Genomic DNA, 26,154 nt, shown 5'->3' on the forward strand with positions numbered 1-26,154 from the left:
GAGATTTAGTCAGTGTGTTGTTATCATCTTAATTCATTTAATGAAAGTACTTGATAAAGGACCCTCAGATATCGATCAGTCAAGTAACGGGTATTTGATTTCAAGTCATACTTTAAATAAGGATTATCACATAATACCTTGTATAGGTTCCATATTGAATAACATAATAATATTACGAACTGGTATATTACTGTCATGCTAAAACCAGTTTAATATATGACAAATTTATAAGAGACATTAATAAATTTAGCCTTACAGTCTTCTTGTTAGTACTACAATCAATGTTGAATATAACAACATAATATGTTCTGTTTTTATTGTTATTATTTAATGTTGCTGTAATGACATTCACATGCATAACTTAATACTCACTATATTCAATCATTAAAACAAAGATATGTTTACTAACTATTGTATTTTGACGGAGTTATATATATATTTAGCTTAAAAATGTTATATATATTAAAGTATTTATTACCTTGCAATACTTTAATGAAAACGAACACAATTATAGAAAATGAATTTAACAAAATATTTACTTCATTTACAGTCAATCGAAAAGGACGAAGGTAAGCTTTATCAATTTAGTCTAGCAAAACCTTGACGCTTTGGAATTGAGTTTACATTTGAATGCTTAAATTATTTTGATTTCGAAACTGACAAATAACTTGCATTGAAATATTTTACTTTTAAGTATCAACAAGGTGTATAATGTTACTAATATCCCTTGGTATGAATAATCATGGAATGTCCGAGCTCTTTTCGTCGTTTATTTCTGTAGAAGGAAAGAATTGCCAGAGATACCTGTTGACGAGGACAACTCACAGAACTCACACCATTCGGAAGGAAGTGAACCTAGTAAGTTTACTCAAAATAAATCTAAGTTTTAAGGAATGAATCAATGAAGGCATTTACGAAACTAAAACATTTATTACACACCGTAAGTAAAGCCCAGAGTACGTGTAACAGAGTACGATTAGAGAGCCGGTAACATAAAGTTATAATAATTAAGAAAATGAGAAATTACGTATGAACGTTTTATAGGTTAGTATATTTTATAAATGTCCTCCCAAAGGAAAGCATTAAGTATAATCATATTAGACAGCTACGTTTCTTAAAGTTGACATACACCAGAAAGATTCGGTCTAAATTACTAAAGGTAACGATATGTATTCGTGATTTTTATTTCCTTTACGAATCTTTTCATTTTTTGGCAGATTTCTATTCTATAGCAGATGCAATTGCAGGAAACGATACCCGGATGTTGAGTGAGAAAGATATTTCTATCATCATGAATATTAAAATGGGAAACATCTACCAAAGATGGATAGGATCTGTTAATCTTTTTACAGAGACCAATAAGTGTGTTGTAATAACAACAATGATAGGTTAGTGATAACATTCAATATTCAATATCTATAATCCAAGGCTGATGTGAACGTCGGAGTCAGAGATTGATATCGTCAATCATATTTATATCATTTAAATATATAAGTTATGTTAAGTGACCTTGTGAGCAACATTTTGATACATACATGTAAACACGCTTTAATTTATTGCTGACCCATTTCTGTCATATTTTCAGAAGAGCTCATTAGAAAGAAAAATATTCATTGGGAGTCTTTTATCAGAAAATGTCTCGAGTTGCCAGCATCGAACCATCTAGCAAAGATTGAAGCAATATCTATCCAAAGCAGTGAGTTTGTCCTTTGCATGCTTTAAAAAAGTAATAATAAGAGATGGAATGTGAATCAAATCGATTCGTTTTCATTACAACTAACATTCTCGGTTTATGATTTAGCCCCACCCGTCCCTCATCGGGTGTGATGAGTGACAGTAAAGGAAGATAAGGTTTTCATGGACAGTGTGGAGTCGACAAGATCTTCTGATCAAGTCAAGAGTAATTATATATTGTCCGAACAGGAGTTAATCATGCCCGGAGGGATTTTATTAACATTGATATTAATTCGAATTGATAATTAAGCTAGCCAGTTTTCATCTCGATTAGAATCATATTCAATGAACTTTTATAATTTATGGAGATTAATTATTGAACTCCATCTTTGATTTCTTCTTTTGTTGTAGGTAAACTGTTCCTTATAAGTGAGCATCTCAACTGTGAAAATCTGCATAGCGTCTTGTCACGTGATACTAAAGATAAAGGAGACTATTATTGTTGTAGTTCATTGTCAGTTCCTGACGTCATCAAATACGTAGCGGGAGTATTGGAAGGAATGGACATCCTTAAAACATTCGGGGTAAGAAATGTAAATGAGTTATCAGCTAAATATTGTTGTTTACTTAGTCAGACAGTATTTTGTCATCAACCTCGTCACTGTTTGTTGTAAAGTTGCTATTTGTATCTAACTTATTTTTTAAACAAAACAAGCTTTCATTCAAACTCGAGACCACTTTAATTATTTAACAACTGCTCAACTTATTGGTTTTCATATTCTGTCAGTTCCTTCACCCTGGTTTAACAACCAAAAAGGTGTTACTAACCAAGGAAGGACATGTCAAATTATTTGACTTCTGTCTGGCCGGTGATGCACCAAAAATAGCTGCTCTCAAGAGAGCACAGGTAAATAACTCAATCATTTATCGAGGTTTAACCTTGTTCTTTGTGTCTAGTAATTATATATATTTATTTACGTAATTACTTGTACGGTCTTTATTATCAGAATTAGTGTCTTTTGTAATGGATAGCGGAGTCTAAGATGAACAACTTTATTGAGATCAAGCTACCTGAATCGCTCGTTTTTGTTAAGTTTGGCATATTTGGTGGATTTGGAAAGATCAATATATTTAAACTGGACTGCTCTAAACAGTTTTAAATAATATAGTTAAGAATACTCCATATCCAAATAACTGTTTAATCTTAATCAAAACCTCTCTATATTTAATGACATCCCATAGCCCAGTTGCATAATTTTTCAACGTAACTTACCATCATTTCGACTTAGAAAACAAAAAAACAGTTGTGATTTTATTTACCCAAGTGTACAATTCTGGATTAGTATAACCTGAATGTAACATTAACATATTAATACAATAAATAACTTTTATTTGTTGTAATCTCCTTTTTCTTTTTCAGATTGCTACGGTAACTTTGAACCAATTTCCACCTGAAATGTTACTGTTGAATCATTATACAGAAACCAGTGACGTGTGGTCTACAGCAGTAGTAATATGGGAGATTATGGCAGCTGGTAAAGAAATTTAATAATAACGAAATCCTTGTAGCAAATAATAAAGTGTTCAATAAAAATTTGCGTTGCTTATTATAACAGAAAACTACAGCAGTTATCAATAAAATAGTTTCATGTTTCACATTTGATTAGTAAACTGAATTTGATTGACTATATTTATCCCCAATAAAATAAGTACATCACAGATTACTCAAGTTTTTGAGTTTCACTTAATTCTGAGTCAAGTGGATTTGGTCAAATATTAACAGTAATTTTAACGCGGAAGAAACATGTAAATATTCTATAAAGAAAATCAACTTATTATAATTATCTATAGACACCTAGATATATTGTACATGAAATACCGTCGAACGCAATCCAGTACCAAATTATAATATTGCACATTTTCCTTTTTTGGTGACGGAAAGTTACATTACTGCTCTTATCTTTATTTAAGGTTATTTTATTAGAAGCAGAGACATGAGCATAATGTAAGAATATGTTGTCTGAAATTAGTTACTGCATTTATAACAATTGGTAGTATCGAGTATAAGTAGAGTGAATGCAAGAAGGCAAGGATTGAATTTGACAATAGTTATGACAAACACACAGGTGTACAAGTGTTTGAAAGACGTGATAGCCTTGGTGCTCCCTCCATACACAAGTTGGATATTCATATACATATACTAGTTTCGATATTTCTACACTCGCACATCTCTTAGGAAACCCACCGTTTCCTGTGGACAAGGAAGTTAGGTTTGACGAAGAGGCGATCACGCCATCAGTACCCTGGCCGGAGAAGTACTGGCAGATAAAGTAAGAAGTCAATCTTTAAATTACCTTTTCATTCTATGAGTGTCGAAGTAACCGCATCAATATTAGTTGAAGTCGGTGTGTAATTAATTCTGTATTTTTCAACAATTGTTGTAGGTTGTGCAACTATCTCACAGTGTATGCGATTTTTGTAGTTGGATTTAAAATTTTGTAATATGATAGAGTAATTGTGGAGTATTTATGTATACTTAAGTCTACTTAGGTTACCATAAATGAATTTAGTGTTTCATGGAGGGCTGAATTATTTGTTTCAGGTAATTTCATGCAAATTGGTGTTTCCATATTCACTTTAATTAGAGCAATGTAATACTTATTGATATGTAAATCGTTGAAAGAGTCCTTTATTTTAACCAAATAATAGCCTCACGATTTCTAGTGGGAAACCTTACAAGACAGTAATCATGAAAGTAAAACTTATTAAATGTGTTTATTAGTATAAAACTTCTTGTACTTCATATGTATATTGAAACATATAAAATAGTACATTGCATGTACTGATTCACTATTTGATTTGATTTCTTAATCATCTGCAGAGATAAAATCTTGTTTGATTGCTGGAAGCATAACTCATCTCTTCGACCTTCCATTCATCATCTGAGGGGAACATTCGTAGCTGTAAGTAATATATTACTCATCTTTAGAACAGATATCAATCATCATTAAGTTGCCGTAGGTGGTATCAACATCGTTGATACACATGCACAATGAATAAAATTCTATCCCGATTTGAAACTTAAGATAAGAAGTCTTACCAAGCTGTTAAAGGTAGTTTAAGCAGTAGTTCATAAACTCTATCCTAATCCGCCTATATTCAGCGATCCTTAATTGCATCATGTTAGTCATCTCCACTGTCAAATTAGAATCCATGGGTAGGAAATGGAATCGAAAAGACAATATTTAGTGAGGTTTAGTTTATTGGTATCGATAACAACCGAGTTAAAGCATTCGGACAACTAACCCAATATAGAAACGCGTAATAGAATTCATAAAATGTTATGGTTTGACAAAGAAAACTGCCACAGTTATACCACATGAAGTAAAGCGGCATTTTATTCACAATAAAGGTCCTATGTCGACCATTACGATGTGCTAAGTCACATGCAGGGATAACGATGTAACTGAATATGTAGCTTAACCTTGGACAGTGTATAATAAAATCGATAGTTGTAGTTATACAGCTGTCTCATATTACCAGCTTAAAGTGGCTTCATATGATTTCCTTTTACTTGATATCTATTTTAAATATCTTTGGTATGTCAGACGGTGTAACAACGACATAATGTATTCTAAGACACACTGTTGAATACGCTTGGTATGGGCTCTCTTTCCTGTTGTGTTGAGATTCACAGAAATATTCATATCTAACTTATTTATGATTGATCTTGATTTGATTGTACCTTTAATGTAAAGAAGGTCAGTTCAGGCAACGTTAAATATATATTTAGCATTTATTTGTTGAAAGTGTCTTGCATAAGTCCACGCATTTTCCCTAAACAGATATTTGAAAAATTAATCGCGGACAGTTCTTATGAGATACCGATACCTACGACTTATTTACCTATGAGAGCCCCTGATACCGCTTAACCTACCAATGCAGAACGAATCTACCATGCTGGAATGTGAACTGAGTGTGCCTAGATTCTAATACTGGCGATTGGTAACCGCTAAGAAACTTCAAGATTTCCCTGAAGTCACAGGACCTACCTAAGCAGACCACATGTGCCATGCTGTAGAGTATAACAGGGTGTCGCATATGTTCTGATCGTCATCCATTATTGACCAGCACCTGTAGAGTAGAACTGGGTGTCGCATATGTTCTGATCGGCAGTCATTATTGACTACAGCAGGGTTTACCTCCGCAATTAGATAGTTATCATGCAGGATAGTAGACCCGGATTTTCTCATTGGTACCAATTGGTGTTTTCTCTGTAATATATCATTATTAGTATACTTTATATGTTGAGCGTAAAGTTGAAAGACTGTATAACAACACATGCAACTTTGATCTTTCAATGGTTATATGAAAATACCCTTTCTTCATTCTCTTGGTATAAAAAACTTCAAAAGTTTCTGAAATATTCATATAACTATAGACAACATTAACAGAGTCAGTCAATTGAAAGTTATGGAACGAAACAACCCTACTGTGCTAACCACACTACTAAATTCCTCTATATATAAGTTACACATTAACTCATAGGTTTCTTATTCGATAAATGTTTACTTCATATTTTCTTGTTACAGCTAGTGTTGTAATTTATCCATTCCATGGATGCCAAAATGTCAGTTAAACTCAGTCTTTAATTATTATAAACAGTAAGATACTTTTTTATTACACACCTCTATACGTTCTCTTTCGTGTACATTGTATAACATTTTGGTGGCTACCGTAACTTTACCCTCATTTTCTGTTAACAGGAGCACTATTTTTCTTCCATTCATCAAGCTTAGATGATATTCAAAGCTAAAGTAATATAAAGGTTGAATTAACGAATAAATTTCTGTGTGCGCCTTTTCTTGTACATCATTGTGCAATTTTGTTTAAAGATGAATATATTACAACACAATCGTGTAATGCATATATTGACCTCGTAGTTAAGTCAAACACGTATCACAGTGTAAGCCTCCATATATAATTACCAGACCAGGTTACAATTACGTCATAGGATTCCTTGTCATCTTTCTTATGTTGTTCTTTATTTCCTCGGGACCCCGTAATCTTTGCGAGGGCCAGACCACTGTATTCCCTGAACCCTCTCGTCATACATGACAACAGCGGCCATCTTTTCCTTCTTTTAGTCTTAGCAAATTAATGAGGAGGTAGGAGCAAGGGCTTCTGAAGTCAAACTATTTCCCACATCCAATAGTAATCATCGCCAAGTATATCATATCTCTATCTGACCACAGTAAATGTTAATCAGCATATTAGATTGTAACGTAGTAGGACGTTTTTGACCCGCTGTATAGGTTCCCCATGTACATGCTTTGAAAACAAATTAAACACAATTATCATGGGAAGTGGCGGGATAGTTTCCCTTCCGAATAATTGCCGTTGATATCTTCGCTGATAATTAGTTTACAGGTTATGTAGGTATTGAATGTTCATAGAACCTAATACCATTTTCAATCGTCTCTCATAAACTGATTCCTTACTGATTCTCTCATAGGTTCCTTGTATGAAAGTTTATACTACAACAAGAAAACAATATTTGTTTAATACTTCGTTCTAGCATGATCTGCCGTATCATGGGAGTATTTCTAACTCTAAGACTCGTACATATTTCTTCCAACACACGGCAGTTGATTGGTTGTTGCCACTTCAGTTTCATATCGTTAGTTTCTTGTAAGAGCTTACTAAGTTCGTTGAGGCTTAAGAAAGATTATTTATCCAATTTCCAGCAGAGTGACATAGCTTCATACCTGTAAAATAATACAGTTAACGTGTTCTAGGAATCAAGTCAGAGCCCAAACAGTATAGTATCTGGTGCCAATTACCCCCCACCTTATACCCCATACACACACACATTCATTTCTTATTTACTGCTGGGCTTGCCTATAAGAGTGGTTATCTTGTGTAAGTTGTCAGATTCAAAGGCACCAGGAGTGCACTCTGTACAATCATAACACTTAGGTAATACGCCCTCATTGACAGTTATACATAGCAAGTTTAAACGCATTCACAAACCAGTAGAATCACTGCGGTCGACTGGTACGGACTTTGGTCTGTGGCACAAGATCCGGTGTTCGATTCCTATATACCTTCGCATGATGAGTCCCAAAAGGACGAAACCGGTCGTGAAGTGGAATTTTTCTGGTGTGTTGTTCTTTATTTATTTACTATATATCAGTCATACCACTTGCTACACATTCATTTCTTTTTACGGCTTGGCTTGCCTATAAAGAGTGATTATTCTGTGTAAATTGTCAGATTCAAAGCACCAGGGGTGCACTCTGTACAATCATAACACTTGGGTAATAATGACAGTTATACAAAGCCAAATTATACACATCCACACACCAGTAGAATCACTGTGGTCGAGTGGTACGGACTTCGGTCTGTGGCACAAGATCCGGGGTTCGATTCCTATATACCTTTGCCTGTTGACTCCCAAAAGGACGAAACCGGTCGTGAGGTACGTGGAATGTTTCTGGTGTATTGTTCTTTATTTATTTAAAGTCTGTTCAAAGTATCTCTTTCGAGATCCGGCTTTAGGAATCACAAATGATTTCGAGTTAGTTAGAATCATGTAGCATCTCTAGAGTAAGGCAAATATGTGACCAAAAACAGAACTAGTATTGTTCGATACAGGTGACAAACGCCTACAGTGGTATTACGTCCTCCTTATCGGTTTCAAACCTCTGGACATACAATCAGCGTCCATAAGCTAGTGTTTAGGGTGTCCGTATATAAAGCCGGAGGCCCAGGTTCGAACCCCGGTGGAGGCAGAAAGTTTTTTCACTGTTCTTGACTTTCCATCTCATTACGATTTGAATTATATAAATAGTCGACACCAGTTTTCACCAAAAGAAATTTCAATGACTCCAAATGTTTTCACAATTGTTTCATCTTCGGAAAGATCAGTTATGAGTCAAAAAAAGCATTTCCATTCATCGCCAGTTCTTGTCGTTTCTTTAAAATTTGAGACGAAAGTGATTTAACTCAATTTCCTTCCATTATGTTAAAAAATATACCCAGTAATTAGTAAAGCTTAATCCTTCAGAATAGCAAACATGAAACAACTATAATGATTCGAAATACATATATCGAGAAAATATTAACTCTTTTTGACGATACCAAAAGACGAATCCTGCTCTTATTTCCTGTTCAGACAGAGAAGAGTGTATTGAGCTAATTGTCTTTATATTTGATGAGTATACAGGCACGGTTTGGAAACAGGGTAAGAACAGCATTTTCATTTTGAATGTTAAACTCTAGGGAATAGGGGACATAAAATATCTGTTACAAAGAGTATAGTGCAAGGTTTCTGAGTTTGTGTTGGTAACTCCTTGTACCTCGTTATCTTGAATGTGTTACCTTAACAAGAGGTTCGCCTCTTTTTGGAAGTATATTTTAAAAGGCTACTAAACACTAATTTAGAAATATGGTAAAAGGCTGAAAAAACACCCATTACCTGAAGAACTCAAGATGTGAACGTAATTTTCATCAGTTTGTACCTGTATGTAACATTACTTTTACTTCTCTAAAGAGAGATCATCGTAGAATTCTCAATCTTTGGAATTTAAAGTGTAGTGAATTATTACCCGAGGAGAAAGGTTATAACTGTAGAAGTGCCCGAAAACACCAATATTATTCAAATTAAGTAATGCTTGGAAGTAAAATGAAAATGCCTTCCAAAAACAGATTAGTTGTAGAAACATGGACATTATCCATAGTAGTCCATTCTCCATGGATTTCTTTCTGTAGTCGCATTCTCGGTAAAGAGTTCGAATGTGTCTCTTACATGTCTTTCATCACCTAGGTGATAAGGCATCAGTTTGTAAAAAAAATACCAGACTATCGATAAGAGTATATCAGGGTTCAACGTAGCAATTAAATTTCAGTCGACAAGTAGAGAAACATTAAATATGCTGGAAAGAACATCACCAATGAGTCTCTGCAATTCTTCATTTCATGTTACCTTGAACTTGAAGCAAAAAGTTCCGTAGATTAGCATTCCCTGTACTATAGTAAGTGATGTATGAATATGTTCCACCATTTCTAGTGTTACATTTGAGATTGTTAACACGTGTAAAGTACTTCTTAGTTTGGTATGATACTGTCCTTAGGTCATTTCAGTTGACTTTGCTGGATCTAGTCTAAGAGTATCAGCGGTTCTCCATCTTTCTCAGGTATCATGTTGACTCAATCCAGTGTACAGCATTCCTTTGCCATTCTAATTCAAAGTCGTCACTGATTGGCGCTGTATATTCCGTGTGCAATCATATTTAAACATTTAAAATACAAGCACGCATCGTGTTTTCTTCTTGTTCATGATATCAGTCATGACATAAATATTTCAGATTGTATACTTCAAGCAGCCAATGGAAACTAAATAAACATATGGAAGGCCGTGGTTCCTGTTAGTCTATTAATATATATATGAAGAAAATATAAATTTACCTAAAGTTTCGTGAAGTAAAACCTTACAGACAAGATATCGAACATTGCGACATCCTTTAATGTATAACCTTGTCTATACATAGACCTGCTACTGCCTCTTGAGTCTCTAGTCAGCTTTTTTTGAGAATGATTGCTTTTGTGATGGACTGGGGTCATTACTCTTTCTAAACTTACAATATAGTGCTTTTTTAACTGCATTTACAATCACGGAGAAAACTTAACAACTCTTAATAACACCCAACTTCATAGATAATATAAGAATTTCACTAACATATTAACTCTGTCTCTCTTTGGGACGTTCATAAAAGACATGTCTCGAAAGTAAAAGATATATTGTAACCTCGGTGTGCAAGAAAATTGCTTTCAAAATTTTAAAAACACACAATCCTTGCTTCCGGGATCATAAATGGACTTTACACATAGAATTAACATATTCATTGTAACGTTATATGTATGTGTATGTGTATTGTAATGTGCATTAATATATAGAACAATTTTTCGACCTTAATGTATGTGTGCATGCTTTGCTAAATTTTTTCTAAATAATAAACAACACGTTAAAGAGTGCTTTGTTTATTAAAATTACATGCAACGACGGTATCATAAAAAATGGCAACGGGGACTGTCTTGGAAGTTGTAATTTATATCGACTGTCAGTAGATATCCTTAACTGTGGATGTCATCCCTGAATGACATTTGCTTAAAGCACGATGATCCATATGCCATTGGATACGAGTGTAAAGGAGCCGAGGCTGTTCCTTACACCAAAGCTATGAAATCTCCTACAACGTATACCATCAACGAGCACTTTCGACGACCAGTGCGTGCACGTTTAATTATATTTATCGTTGCACCAACTGCACTCATGTTCTGTAAAACAGTGTTGCACTATCACATCAGCTGCTATGCTAAGCAATCATCGTCAACCACCTTTTCACTCCTTTTAAAGAGTTTAGAAACAAGGAACATGCATGTGACCAAAAATCACCGTCTTTCCTTTATAAAGATAAAAAGGAAACGAACAACATCTTGAGATGATTACCGTGACTTTTGTGATTGTTATTCCTGTGTGACAGATGGATGAAGTATTCCACCCCCACCCCACCTCCTCCGAGTATTTTGTCCGGTATAATCTCAACTATCTTAGTTTTTGCGGTAGGGTACTGTACAGTATAGAATGTCATACATATGCAGCTGTATGGTAGAAATGTGATTGTTCCTATACTCTGCACAGAGCATCACATCCATGCCGTTTAAGTTGGTAAAAACAGAGAAACATGAATCGCAGTTGTTTACACTGTTCACAATGGTGGATTAAAAGATGTGACATTTTGTGATATAACATATGGTCATTGCTGTACAATGCATCAGAAAGTTGATGACTTAAATGAAGTTTAATTAACAGTAACACGTAAAGGGCGGCTCCACCCCTCCCACTCTCCAAAGAACCAACTTTATACAATTTATACCAGAAACCGTAGAGTATACACAAGCGTAGAATACTTACACAAAGGGAGATGCTAGTAATCGTTCACTGTGTGACAATATACAAGGAGCTGAGAGCCATCTTAACACTAGGCTATAGCCATCTTAGCACTGGGCTATTTACATATTAGAACTAAGCTGTAGCTTTTATACTGACTGAAATTGTTACACAATGAAATATTATGCTATACATAAACGATAGAGACAGGCTTTGGTTCAGAGGATATGTACAGTAAAACAGAAGAATGTGCTTAAATCCAACTACATAAGCAAACCTTATCGTGTTTGCATTTGCGCCCTCTATTATTCATAGCCTCCGCTTTTAATTGTTCGGGACTAAGGTTATATGCACATCTTTTGATTGTATTCCTATTAATTGTAAATATATATTCTAACAACGCATATATTTATTGTAATATGCATTTCGTGTAATTACATCATATAATCAATGAATCCATGGAACCCACATAACAACAATTACTCAAACGAGTGTGTGTGTTAGTATGTAACATGTCACATCACAAAAAAATACTGCCTTATACAAAGGAAATTACCTGTTGACATAAACCTATGTGAGAGACCGCAGTATGTTTACTTTTTAAATACAAAGTATGTGATGATCAAGTTAGTCAATAAATCTACCTTTTTATTATTATTAATTTATTATTATTATTTTAATTCCCGTTCAAAGATGATTAAACCAAGTAATCTACCTTCATTTTCTGCTATAATTATTCTTTATGTCAGTAGCAGTGCCATTACCCCAAAAGGAGGGAGTTAGTTTCTTTCTAACTTCGGATAGTGAAATTGCACTACTTTACAGGGTTTGCTACTATAAAATCCTACTAAAATAATGCTAATATTTAATAATATTCATTAATACTTATTACAAGAATTAACAAATCAGAACTCCGTATAGGTCTAGCTTTACAATTTCAACGTATTCAACAAGTAGAAGGTGGTGAAAGTAATAAACAAAGAGGCAAAGTACAAACTGTTTTGATGATATACTTTTTAAGAATCAAGAAAAAAGGCGGCACTGAAATATTTATTGCGTTATGTTTGCTTTAGCTTGTTTAGTACCAAGCTTTGTTATCTACGTTTCTTCAACATTGAGTGGTGTTCATGTCTCCATTATCTTTCATCTCTCTTTCTTTTCCTCCTCCTCCTCCTTCTCCTCCTCCTCCTACTCTCTCTCTCTTTATCTTGGTAAGAGGATGAAAATAAAGGAAATTAATTCTCAGGTCAACGTTTTGTGATAACTTTTTGCTTTTTGTTGACACACAACTACCATGACTATATAGTGCTCAGAAAATATATTTAGTAAAATATAATTATGACGATTGCCTGATAATTACGTAACTGCAAAATTTGTGATTTCTTTTTATGAAAACAGGAAGTCCATTCCTACTTCCATGTTTATATTTTAGAGCATAAACGTGCTGAAGAATTCATCTATGATTAAAATCCCCGGGACAGGTTTTTTAAAAGTCTTTTATTGAAGTTTTTCGTTACTCACGAAATAATGCGAATTTAATCACTATAAGCACATTCTGGAGCTCGATCGTCAATGTAAATATTGGCGACCTGGTGGTTTGCATCGTCACGTTCACAAATAGAGGCTGTTTCCGGACTTAATCTGAAATGAATATACAATATAATATATGTTTTTATTGGTAGTGTTACATTCGAGGCAGAGGTAAAACATTTGTTTCCGGATGTCGTTTCCAGGAGGATCTGACTTTACGATCATTGAAACTACGCACAGCTGATTATTACATAACTTTGTAATTACCATATTACTTACCTTGCATATCCATTTATATCTAGCTCTGGGCCATCTGCAAAATCATCTAATGAAAGTAATGTAAATTATTCATGTTAATACTTGATATTGCAAATTAAATATTCACGAAGCTGTTAATCAAATCAAGTTTTGAAGTCACATGATTTTTTGTTGTCATTAGCTTCTCCTTAAATCTCCGATAAGTACCCAGAATGTCATCGAAAAGAAATTTTAAGTTTGGTTGCTTAATTCTAAGAGAAAAATAATAATTTAAGAACAATGGTAACTTGTCACTTCCGAAAAAATAAAATAAAACGCTTTTTTTTGGCAGTTTAAGCAACCTCAATTTACCTCTATATTTCTTCCTGTTCATGAGATATATAATGAAAGAGAATATATGATAAACCTCTTACCCTGTGGATCTTGGTAAGAAACGGACAGCTTCCGACCGGAGTTCCCTCCCAAACTTCAAATTCAAATTCATATCATAATAATATGAAAATAGTATTCAAAGGTTATAAAATGATATTCTCAACTATATAGTCTTTTGCACATATAAATGATGAAAGGTGAAGAATATATCAATTTGAATGCTAGAGACTATTGTTCTTAGACTCTAAGACTTTTTTCAAATAAAGGTGAATGGGTGAAACATATTTAAGTGGCGATATCGATCTGCAACAAAACTGAACGTTTACAATAATACAGGTATAATGACCTAACTTGAGCCATTTTTGAAAACAAATCGCAACAATGCATTATGATATACTCATATAGACTATAGTAAACGAACATCTTCTGGCGAAACGCTATATGGTGTAAACATATTCAATTATGTTACATTCCTTCGTAGAAATTTGCCCTATTTGAAGGATCAAACAGACTGAAAGATCTCTTTCTTCAACTCAATTAGCAGTATTTCAAATTATGGTAACAATTTGACATCAAATTCTAAGTTAAATGTTTCGATGGCTTGATCGCAAAATAAACGACATATTCATGTGTGTAGTTACCATTGTTCGTAGCAGTGGTCATAAACTACGGGTCTTTCCGAATCGACGTTACCTACAAAGCAGAATAAAAAACTGTTAACATAGAACTATTCAATTATAAATACCAGCTCCTTAACATTTCGTCGATTCTGAGCCAATGCTGAACAACTTCACACTTAACCTGTTTTTAAAGTGGACGTTACATTCATTCGTAATCAAATCAAACGTTTTTTCACAACTTTTTGGATATATCTTTCATTGTACGCAACACATCACTATGTGACTAACTCTGCATATGCATCATCGAATTAACATACCTTCTTTACACGGGTTAGCAGGAAGGTCCCTATGTAACATTATGTTTTTCACATCTAGAGCATGATTTGCTCTCACTACATCTGGAAAGTCCACTGTATCAAACCTGGGATGCAATCTTCTCGAGTATCTCAAAGTAAACAATAATACAATTAAAGATATGTACTCGATATATGAAGGTTGTGTTGATAGAAGTATGGTATTTAAATGGCTTTTATTTCCCAAAATCTAAAAAAGTGAATGATTATTGTAGATAAATTAATTTGTCAAATGTGAATTGATTCAACTTTGAATGCATAATTAGAATAATTTCATTCCCTCTGTTAAGAGTCAACAAAACCTATCGAATTTCAATTTTATACACCAATACATGTAAGAGATAGGAGAAAAAGGTGTTATTGTTTATTCACATTTCAAAAAGACTGAAGAACAAGCCTGACAATAGCATGATTCAGCCATTCATATTTAAGTCTTTAATGTCTGCTTTATGTCCTTTTTTGTTGTGTTTCTTAAAAAGAGAGCTTGCTATATAAATACTGCATTGTTGTTTTCTAAAATTGGCAAATTTATTAGCAACTATAGACTGTTGATTGAAGTGAGAACAAACTACACATGAACAAACATAAAATCAAATGTTGTAACACCTACAAACATGTTTAAATCACACAATATTTAGAGCAATGGAGGCAAGGACTGGGATTATACAACATAACCGTTTTGATGAGGTAAAGGTATGTTTTGATTCGTATCTTCTTTAATTGTTTGTGTCTTACCGTCTCGATAACTTTGTAATTTGCCTTCCTGCACATCATAGTAGAATGAAAGAAAATGAATTTGATTAAAAATCACATAGTTCATGTTATAATCATTAATTAAACAATTTAAGAAAAATGCATTTTTAGTTCAATTCTATCGTCCATTAATACAAAACTCGGCGTTTTAAAGTTTTTAATTTTTAATTTGGTAATTTTTTACCATCAATTACAATAGATAAACAGATGATTTATTCTTACATTATACACCAAGAAGTACATTATTATAAATATAACTTACGATTGTAAAAGAAAGTCAGGAATGAAATACCCAACACGACGAAGAGAATAACACAAATCAAAACTGGTTTCCGTGAAACTGGGCTCGATTCGTCCACATCTGTGAGAGAGAAGTAAAGTCTAAGGGGTTGACGAAAGACAAAATAAGGAGTACCTTAAACGATTCTCCTAAAAACTGATCTTCATTGAATGAAGCAAAACCATTGTGTGTCATATGTTGTACTTTTCTTTCCACTGCGAAGATTTATCGACGAAGGTACCAATGGGACATAAAAGTCCGATACATTTTCTTATACGTTCCTCCTTATATGTGAAATAATGATCCTATATCTTATTTCTATATGTTACATATATATAAATGTCACACACATATACATACATATATATATTTATATGGGCGTATATATATATATATATATATATATATATATATATATATATGGCATCGTCGGTATATATGCAAATGGTATCTCGAAATGTTGCTGGTAACTTACCGACTGCCTACACCTAACACTCACATAAAATTAGATAACTTTTAAATCTGTACTGGTACCCGTTAATTCCGAGCTTCTCTTAGATTCAAATCCTGTTATTGTTTATAAAGTACGGAATTTACACGGCATTGATCACACTCTACACCATCAATAAGTGACTTATAATAAGTAATATATAGAATGCTAAGGTAGCATAAATCGTCTCATTCTAAACAAATTTGAAACCAAATATGAAGAAGCTAAGGTAACGCATTTCGATAAATTTCTTATACATGATATTAACCTTTAGAAGTACAGCTCAAGGATCGCAAGGATACAAATCCACCGAGATGTTCAGACAAAACAAATGTTTGAAAGCATTTGACTTAGGGACACCACCATATATTGACAAAGATTGGTTAATATGAAAAATGGCCATTAACGTTTTGAAAGCTATTAACGATTTACATTTAGTTCTGTGAAAAATGTTATATAAATTGAGGGGGATATAAACTAATAAGCATGGCAATATTGACGTATTGTTGATACCTATAACAGGGGATTCCTTCACTCCTTCACTATTTAGTCGCAGGATGCATGGTAATAGTTAATGATATGCTTTGTGTACATTGAAAGCGCATATGCGTTTTTGGAACTGCAGTGGTAACCGCATTACTAGTGCGTGTTTGTGATCAGTGGAGTTCACACGATGCTTTACTAAACTTACCTTGCCCCGCATACAAGACGGTTGTATTTGATTGTGCGGGTCGACCTATCCCATTATCCGCCATGCATCTATACATGCCCATGTAGTCATTGTAGACCTCGTCATAAGATAATGTCCAAACTGCTTGGTATCTCAATCTTCGCTTGGTTTGTGGAGATACTGAGTTACGTAAAGTAATCCATTCTTCATGAATTTTCTTTTGCAGTGAAATTGTCGGGAATGGATTTGAATACGCCTCGCACTCCACAGTAAAGTTACCATGCGGTGTGACGGTATCCGGAGTAGGCGAGACAACGATATTGACTGTTGCTGCAACTGTGGAGAAACGAAACATCTTATGTACAGTATGGCCAGTAATGAAATGGAATTTAGTCTCAATGTAGTCACCACTGAGGGATTACACCTTCCTAGTAACAAAGAAAAGTACTTTACTGCTTTCGGTGAAATATTATGTGGCAATTCGTTCATGCATGTTCTTTTGTCAGCCATCTGCTTCAAACTGTCAATCAAATTTTAAGCTTGTAACATGTGACGTATTATCGCATCTAATGGTTCATTTTATACCTAATATTAATATGTAATTTCTATATGTAACCATATTGTTTTTAATATACACATATCTTTTTTTTTATATAAAAACCATGCTAACCTTCTTAGCGAGACTTACATCACGATAACTAGTCATAACCGAAGAAGAATGATAATTCAACACTCGTTACTTGTTTCAGAATATCAACGATGTAACACATCTTTACTAATAATTCATATGCCATAGTAACAGCTTAATACTCTTTTGAAGGACCTATTTAAAATGAGTAATCAATAAACATTAGGTTTCACGCGGAAGAGGAAGTTACATATATGAGTTGTTCCTATAGTCATAAAAAGCTGTACTAGATCACAATTTACACTCTCGATGATTGAAACAATAACATTTTGTCTTTGTGTCAGTCTGATCATTTTGAACTGTCAACTTAAGGAGTAAAGTCAAATATTTTTCAAACTTTGTCTGTGTTAGGAGCAGAAAAAAAGTCTATCTGGCTTTTATGTCATCACAAATACTCACACGTGACGTTTAATAGCACTGCATCAAAGACGATATCACCGATGCCATTGTTTACTTCACATCTATACCTGCCATATAGCATCCTTGTAAAGTTATCGAAAAGAAAAAAACTCTTTAATGTTGACCATTTTTCTGTGAAATACGTTTTCCGTTTGTCAAACTCTCCCGGCTTAACGATTCGCGTTAATGTAACGTTTGGCTTAGGGTTACCATCCGTTGAACACAGCAATGTTATGTTAGCAAACTCCTCGAAGGTGCAACTCCTTTTAGTACACGTGTCAGTTCCTTTTACAGAAATATTGATGGTTGGTTGGTCTGTCAGTCATTTATAAAACACAAAAGAAATATACATCATGTTAACAACTATGGAATGTAAGAAATAAAGAAATACAAACACATGTGGTTCTATCAACAAAGAAACCAACAGTTTTTTTTGATCACACACTTAAATAATATCTTTATTTTACAGCATGTATAGTTTTCAATGAGCATTGTAGAAAGTATTATAACTTACTCACAGAAGACATTTAGATGAGATGACGCAGACAGGTTCAAACCATTCTGTACCTCACAAATCATTTCCTTGCCATTGTGAATTCTCTGGCTCGTCAACTTTATTTGCCCACAATATCTATATCCAGATACTGTTGCTATTTCAAGACTGTGCGTATTATCATGAACTATTCCTGTATCAACCATCCACGTCAACCGAGGTTCCATGGAACTTTTTACACAGCACTGTGCCGTTATGGCCTCGCCTTCAGTTACGTCAGTGGTGACATTGAACAAGCCAGGTGAACCTAGTTCAAGATTATAGACAATTTGATTATCCATTTTGCAAAATAAGGTATTCTTCAAAGTTTCCCCTTTGAAGAATATCCTTCAGGATGGTAACGTCTTACTCATTCATTTACCTACCTATGTTTTTCTCTCTCTATTAATCCTATTTTAAGAGTTGGTGCTACGTGCGAAGATAGACAATGGGCTCATTTTATTTTTTAATGGGCTACATTTTACTTGCTTACGTTTAGTTATCTTTTCATTTTTTGTTATCTGGTTACATGTTGGTTCTTACATTCAAAATTAACACCTATGTTCTTTGTATAACAATAATATTCAAGAGGCTCTTGGGGAAGATTAACCTTAGCTAACTAAGTTACCCTCTCAAACTAGAGTTGAAATACAATAAAAATAAAAATCAATTAAAAACATAGCTAACTGATAAAACTAACCTTTTCATGAGAGCCAAGCGGAGAAAGTACTTAGTTCTATCGGTCATGAATAAATGGATATGTGAGTCTTACAATTATCAAGACAATCCTAACTTTATCGATACCTTTAGATCGATTTCTTTACGAATACTAATTGGCTAATTGATCATTTTTTTTGGGTGCAATTTCAACGGTTATAACAGGTATCATCTTCAAAACAAAAGTCATTTACATTAACACATTTCAAGTTTCATTCTTGCCAATGTCAACAAAAGACTGTAAATTACATGAAGTACGAAGGCTTGGGTTATAAGGTGCTCATAATCAAAGTGTCCCTTTATGAGGTTTGCTTCAACCTTGTCCCAAATTTCCATCTTGTTTTTACTAGACCTTTAAAACATGTTCTGCTGTCATTTCGTCAGTAGTGTTGTGTTTTATTTGAGAGTATCCGATAATGCAACTACCAACATAAAATTATTATTTGGATCTCTGAGAATTATTTGAGTTTAGAACGTATCAAAACATCTGAGTATTCCAAAAAACAGTGTTAGTTTTATGTTATTAAAATCAAGATCATGAAATAAAAATTGTTTAGATCAAACCCAAGAATTACGTTTACTTTAACTATGTTTCCACCTATATAAACATTCGTGTATCAACATAGCCTTTTGACGTAGTTATTTTGTAAGCCAACAAGATACAATACATTATTACCATAATACTGGTAGGCAATAAAACGAGAAAAAAAACTTATGTTACATACCTTGAACTTGCAAAAGGAAAGTCCCCTTATCAGCATTTCCAGTATCATAGTACGTGATGTGTGAGTATAATCCACCATTCCCTGGGGTCACATTTGAAATTCTCAACATAACACGTAAATTTTCTGTCAATTCTGCATAAAATTGTCCCTTAGTTACGTCACTTTGTTTCCTGGGATCGAGGATGAGAAGTTGGGCACCATCTTTTTCCAAAACCGTAGACCGGACCTGATGTTTTCTCACATACCATTCGATTTCAATATCACTATTAATTAGAACGGTGTGTGTCGATATCCCTGTATAACATAAATATGTAGATTAAACATTATTCTCCGTTATTAGTAAAACAACATTACATATTATTTGCTAATATTACCCTATTTTCCGTTGGTATTTTCAACAATTTTTTTTATTAACATTCATTGTCAACTTCAGCTACCCCTTCCTCGGAATAACTTCCTTGCTAATATGTACCAAAGTCCAATAAAAGTTCAATGACTGGTGTATCAAGTTCAAGAAAAGGAAAAATAGTCCATTATATTCTTCTTCAGATTTCCTATTAGCTTTCTTCAAGTGATTAACACTGATATAGGGAAGAAATACTAAGAACATTATGAAATTAGATTGAATGAATTTAATTTGTTTGATCACGTTTAATACTCTGTAGTTTGGGTAAACTTGCACCTGCTTTAATCTACAGTTAATAGGCTTATTGACAAGTCTACAATTCGCTGAAAGTGATTTGATGGTAAAAGGCCGTTCCATTTTTTACATGGAGTAACATGGATACAGTAGAAAAGCTCTTAGAAATTTCATAGAATGACTGGGAGAATCTCACTGGAGATTTGGGGAAAATTTAGCGATGCAATTAATAGTAAGAGTTTAATATTCCTTTATATAACAGAACAATAAACTATTGTTAAATGATTCGTCTATAATGTACATTAATGAGCTAAGAGTTCAGGATCCTGTGATTATCGAAAAGAATATGTGTCTATCTTCACACCAACTATTTCATGTGACTCATTCTTCCTGCAGTTAGCTGATAATTCTATAATCCTTGATGTATACAAATGTGGAAATTAACTGAATGATATAGGGGTCCTGAGCAGAACTTCCCTCCGGTTCTGAGATTTAAGATTATGACGTAAAGAGGTCATCTAGGGTCAATCCGATCGTGGTTTTAACAATTGTTTCACAAGTTAACTATATAGTTGGATATAGAAGGTATACATGTGTTCACCTCAAATGTCATATGCTATCTTCATACACACTATTCTAAAATGTATATTTTCAGTTAACACTATTTTCATATACATATATGATTACAACTCTCCTCATTTAACTATTATAGACTGACACATTACATAATACACCAGTCTACTTTAACAGTAAAATACGACCTTTGTCACATATTTAAATCTCTTCCCGAAAAGAAACAATCAACTACCATTCGCTTCAATACTTTACTGGCCAAGTTTCGAACTATATAGTATTTTTCTGACAGACAAAACTTACCTTTTGTGGCGTTCGTTAAAGCAAAGTACAACAGATTGAGAGCAAAAATTCTGAGAGCCATCACGTTTGCGTGATTAATCTGCTTTCCTATCAGGTTTTGTGTGTGTGTTGAACTCGAAAATATGTTTAGTGAAAGCTAGATGTCTTACCGACAACAGTCTTGACGTTATGTTATTATTTTGGTAATTAATAATTCGAAGGAAGCCGACTGGCAAAAGAAACGAAAGTGTTAATTATCTTATTGTTACCTTAATAATTAATTCATGATAAGTATCAACTTGCAACCCTCCAATGAGATATAACAAAGGATGATAATGTTCAAATGTGAAGAAATGAAACGTGATTTCAGTCGTTGTTACTCTTTTCTTTCTTTTGACCATAGCTGTTTAAATATTTACGTCTAAGTTTAACCCGGCGTATTTGGGGCAGTGTCATGCGCAAGATATAAAAGATGATTGACCTATCCGACTGAATAAGGTAAGACTTTAACCTTTGTAAAATGATCAGACTCGATGTTGAAGGTATGAAGGATGTTTTTTTTTTTAAATTTTATAAGAAAGGAAGTGTGGTCCTGGATACTTTGAAGCCGACTCTGATGTAAGGGGGTCCTTGCCCACAAAAACATTAACAGTTTTTACTACAGATATTGAATTTTGAGGTATATTTAGATTATATATTAGTAGGACATGTCTTTTTGATGTGAGGGAACAAATATCCCTCTCCTCATTTTGTAGAACAAATTGAAGTCGCACTTTTGTGTTAAACATTGAAATTTGACATATAAGTAGATATCGTAACATCATCTTCAAAAGCGAGAGTGTGAATAAATACCCCCTCCCCCACCCGTGTTTTATCCGGCGATATTATGGTTGTATAACGTTAACAGTTTCATACTTTGGTTCATCCTAATAATTAAGAGCCTAATTTACTTCAAGAAGCAAAGCAGAATGAAAAAGCTGAAGGGTGTCTGAAGTCTTACAGAAAACTCGTAAAATGGGTGATGTTCCGCATAGATTCGAACTACTTTCAATACTGCAACCGATTTCTTTCTCATTGTAAGAGCGATGACTCTTCAGCAGTATTCGTTCACAATAAGTGTAATTGGATATTTCTTCCACAGTAAGATCATGACTGTCATTAAGTATTATTCCTGTCTCAGACATCCAAGTCAGGGGTTTTCAGATTGATTCCACGCAGCACACTGCAGTCATAGGATTCACTTTCTATAACGCCTGTGCTCACATTGGAAACTGCAGGTTTACATGGTAAGAAAGTTCACTTTAGGCAAATTTTTATATATTTTTTCAATTTCAACATACCTTTTAACAACCTGTTGTTTCAAAAATATATTCGCATATAAAATCACCGAAATAATATACAAAACCAAGAAAAGTAAATCTATCGATAATTGCACCATCGTAAGTCGCTATTTTGATTAGGGTATTCTCATATCAGCTGAGAGGTACATGAGCCGTAAGGGGGGGGGGGGGTGGGGGCAGATCTCAAACTAGATCTAAGGGTAAAGCAAATGAAAGATGCAGCAGTTTTAGGTATTGTTCGTTCTCTAGGAGCGCTATGCCATTACCGTGTCCCTATCTTCTTCTTTCTTATGTTAGTAAGCAAATTACTTTATGGCTTCCTCCGGTGTCACCGAGACGACGCTCAATGAAGCTGAACAAGGTGGTTGTATGTTTTAGCCCATTTATTCACACGCGTGGTTTGAACAAGACCACGGTGAAAAAATCGTTACCGGGCAAAACCAACAGCACGACAAACTGCGGTGTACAGGGGTTTACAGGGATTAACGGCGGCTTTCTGGGGTTAACGGCGGCTTTCTGGGGTTAACGGCGGCTTTATACTAAGGAACAGTGCTACAGGAACACATGCGACGCCTTTCTGAGCCAGGAGAGGAATGAAGCATGTGCACTACAAAATACGCAAGTATACATCGATTACGTAATTGTGCATCGATTACATAAGTATGCAAATCGAGGTGGATATGAAAGGCAACTAGTAAATGGGCAGTATTGACCTCTGCCCGACCTCGACCAAGCGGAAATTTCCATTTGGTCACGCTAAGCAAATAGCACACATCGGCAACGATGACATCCGGTTAATACGTACCTCACACATAATGTTGAAAGAAATGTACCTTACGCCTTTGCTTCACCTATTGTATAGGTATTTATACATTTATGGTGTATGAAAGTAAAATCGACTGTAAAATAGTTTTAAGCAATAATAATATATTCTTGGAATAACTAAGCATGCACTTATGGCTGATACAGTGGTTTTCAATTGATTACTTATTAAGCAATTCTTGAAGTATAAAAAAAAACTAATCTAATAATCCAGTTTTTGACAAAATATGAAATCAAAGATTAATAGAACACTTGCAAGAGAAAGTGTGACATTATTTTAATTTACAACAGGTGATCCTGGTAGTGTTGTGCTGAGCAGTCCCTCTCACTTCCAGTTGAATTAACAAGGTACACGTGATATTTCGGTCATATTTAGGACTATCTGGGAACTTAAAATATGTAATGATATAAAGATGAAGTGCCTGATATCACGTAAAAAATTATTGCAGCTGGAGGGTCTTAGTTATTTGCTGAATAACTTTGGTTCTTTGTTAAAGTAGCTCAATAGAACTATTGAGAAATTAATTGACAAAAAAAAAAATTCAACTTTAATTAACTTGAACTTGTAGCTCTTCGTTCTTTCCAGTACTATAGTACGTTTCGTGTGTGTAACGTGCACCATTTTAAGTGCCACATGTGATATTCTCAACGTAACCTGTGAATTTCTTAGCAGTTCTGCATAACATTGTCCAGTTATTTTAGTTGGATTTGCTTGATCGACGATCACCACTTGTTCCTGATCTTTAATCAATAATGCATACGCAAATGGACGGGTGTCATCCAGATACCATGATATTGCAACATCACCGCCAATGGGTGGGAGTATTCGTGGATACCCCTGTAAACATCATCAACGATTTAAGAATATTACTTTAGTCAAGGGCGTAGGAACCGGGGGGGCTGGGGGGCGCCAGCCCCCAGTGAAAAATATGGGGGGCGGAAGTATCATTCCGCCCCCCCGCTCCGCAAGTCAGAAAACCCCTTTTTCATTTCCAAATGAGAAAAAAATCTCATTTGGAGCACCAAATTGCATTTAAGGCCAGGTGAAAATGCAAAATTCTTTACAAAATGGAGTGGGAGTTGAAGTGTGCTATATTGCACCAAATTGCATCTGAGGCCACCTGGAAATGCAAAAATATTCCAAAGGGGAGGGGGACACCCCCTCCCCTTAGACCCCTCCCCCAGGCCGGCCATCAGTCTTCAGCCCCCCCCCCCACTCAAAAGTACCTTCCTACGCCACTGCCGCCAATGGTCGATGTATACGTGGATATCCCTGTAAACATAATCAACGGTGTAAGAATAATACTTCAGTTATTATTATAAACGTAATATAAGTCATTGTTTATTCAAAATATGCTAACAACTAGTTATTATTTTTAGTAAATGTTACCATTGTTAAAATTGCTCATGTCAAATATTTATTTCTGTCAGTGTATTAATACATGGTATATTTGTATCATGATGGTACACATCACGATGCCTAAAACCTAACATTGTGAGGTTTGGTGAGAATACCCGAAAATGGTTACACAGTGACCGTAATTGCAACACGTTGATTGCTAACAGTTTGGTTGTGAAATATTTTACACATAGACTTCTCTAGCTATTATTTGATCACTTTAGTAGCTAGCTCATTACAGTTGAATAACACAAATGCTTTTGTCGAATTCTCTTACCCAGTTGCAATGTGAGCTAACACTAAGTTAGGATTATATGCTCACATAGTTTCGTTCACCGTATTATGTTGGACTGTTGGGTAGGATACTATTAGTTGATACTGTACAGCTTACATGGGAATGTGTATAATTTATTTGTAGCTATTATGGGAAACAAGCTTATTTAGGCTACATTGAACTGGGAATTGGCTCGAAGTCCGTTTACTCAGAGACCAACTAATGGACCCTACTGTAGCTCTGCTGCGAATACTAATATCAGGCTCGAATTTAATAGAATAACAACATCTATCATGATGAAAAAATGTTGAGATTGTCCCTATAAAAGAAATGCAAAGTAAACATTAACATTTCGGTCACTAGACTAGTCGTTAGTATGTAACACAAGACTAGGAGCTCGAACATTCTGATTTCCGTCGGTTATATCTTCACATGAATATCATAATCGTGTCTGCTTAGTGTTCATGTAAACGAACGTTTGAGGATTATAGTTAATGAACAGTTATAACGCAAGCATTAACCACAGAGTGATTGTGCTTTATTTATTGAAGTAATTACTTTATGAAGCTCATTGTTTATTTAGAGAGTTTGACAATGAAAACGAAAGTAATAGCATGGTGGCTGATGACGGTAAGTTATTTATTTCTTTACTACAATAGTAATTAATACTAAACAAGTGGTGACAATTGACCTAGAAAGAATATCTCTTTCAATCAAGCCCTCGATTACTTGATCAATACGTTACTTATTGTTAAAAATGACGTTAAAACACACTCTCAATAATACATATGTTTTGTTTTCTGGTAGTTGT

General features: G+C 34.4%; 2 protein-coding genes across 3 annotated transcripts in view; one reads left to right on the plus strand and one right to left on the minus strand.

Moving 5' to 3' along the window:
- Positions 1-26,154, plus strand: part of LOC139977853 (fibroblast growth factor receptor-like) — a 67,239-nt gene that overhangs the window by 9,872 nt on the left and 31,213 nt on the right. Inside the window, exons 7-13 of the mRNA XM_071987541.1 lie at positions 551-569; positions 782-858; positions 1,218-1,388; positions 1,586-1,696; positions 2,086-2,258; positions 2,462-2,581; positions 3,095-3,209. Coding sequence (XP_071843642.1) covers positions 551-569; positions 782-858; positions 1,218-1,388; positions 1,586-1,696; positions 2,086-2,258; positions 2,462-2,581; positions 3,095-3,209 — 786 coding nt within the window. The remainder of the gene's footprint in view (positions 1-550; positions 570-781; positions 859-1,217; positions 1,389-1,585; positions 1,697-2,085; positions 2,259-2,461; positions 2,582-3,094; positions 3,210-26,154) is intronic.
- LOC139977863 (MAM domain-containing glycosylphosphatidylinositol anchor protein 2-like) lies at positions 11,930-21,676 on the minus strand. Of its 2 annotated transcripts, none has more exons than XM_071987564.1 (13): positions 21,530-21,676; positions 20,014-20,307; positions 18,558-18,839; positions 18,040-18,354; positions 16,974-17,288; positions 15,775-15,873; positions 15,495-15,522; positions 14,724-14,839; positions 14,428-14,479; positions 13,828-13,880; positions 13,436-13,481; positions 13,148-13,267; positions 11,930-12,833 (listed from the first exon to the last, which is right to left on the minus strand). In XM_071987564.1, the coding sequence occupies exons 1-12, from the start codon at positions 21,588-21,590 to the stop codon at positions 13,162-13,164; spliced, it is 1,767 nt and encodes a 588-aa protein (XP_071843665.1). In that variant the 5' UTR covers positions 21,591-21,676; the 3' UTR covers positions 11,930-12,833; positions 13,148-13,161. The 2 variants fall into 2 exon arrangements, with proteins under 2 accessions (XP_071843665.1, XP_071843664.1); XM_071987563.1 differs by having other exon boundaries at positions 14,724-14,851.

This window comes from Apostichopus japonicus, chromosome 12 (assembly GCF_037975245.1).
Source record: "Apostichopus japonicus isolate 1M-3 chromosome 12, ASM3797524v1, whole genome shotgun sequence".
Lineage (NCBI taxonomy): Eukaryota > Metazoa > Echinodermata > Holothuroidea > Aspidochirotida > Stichopodidae > Apostichopus > Apostichopus japonicus.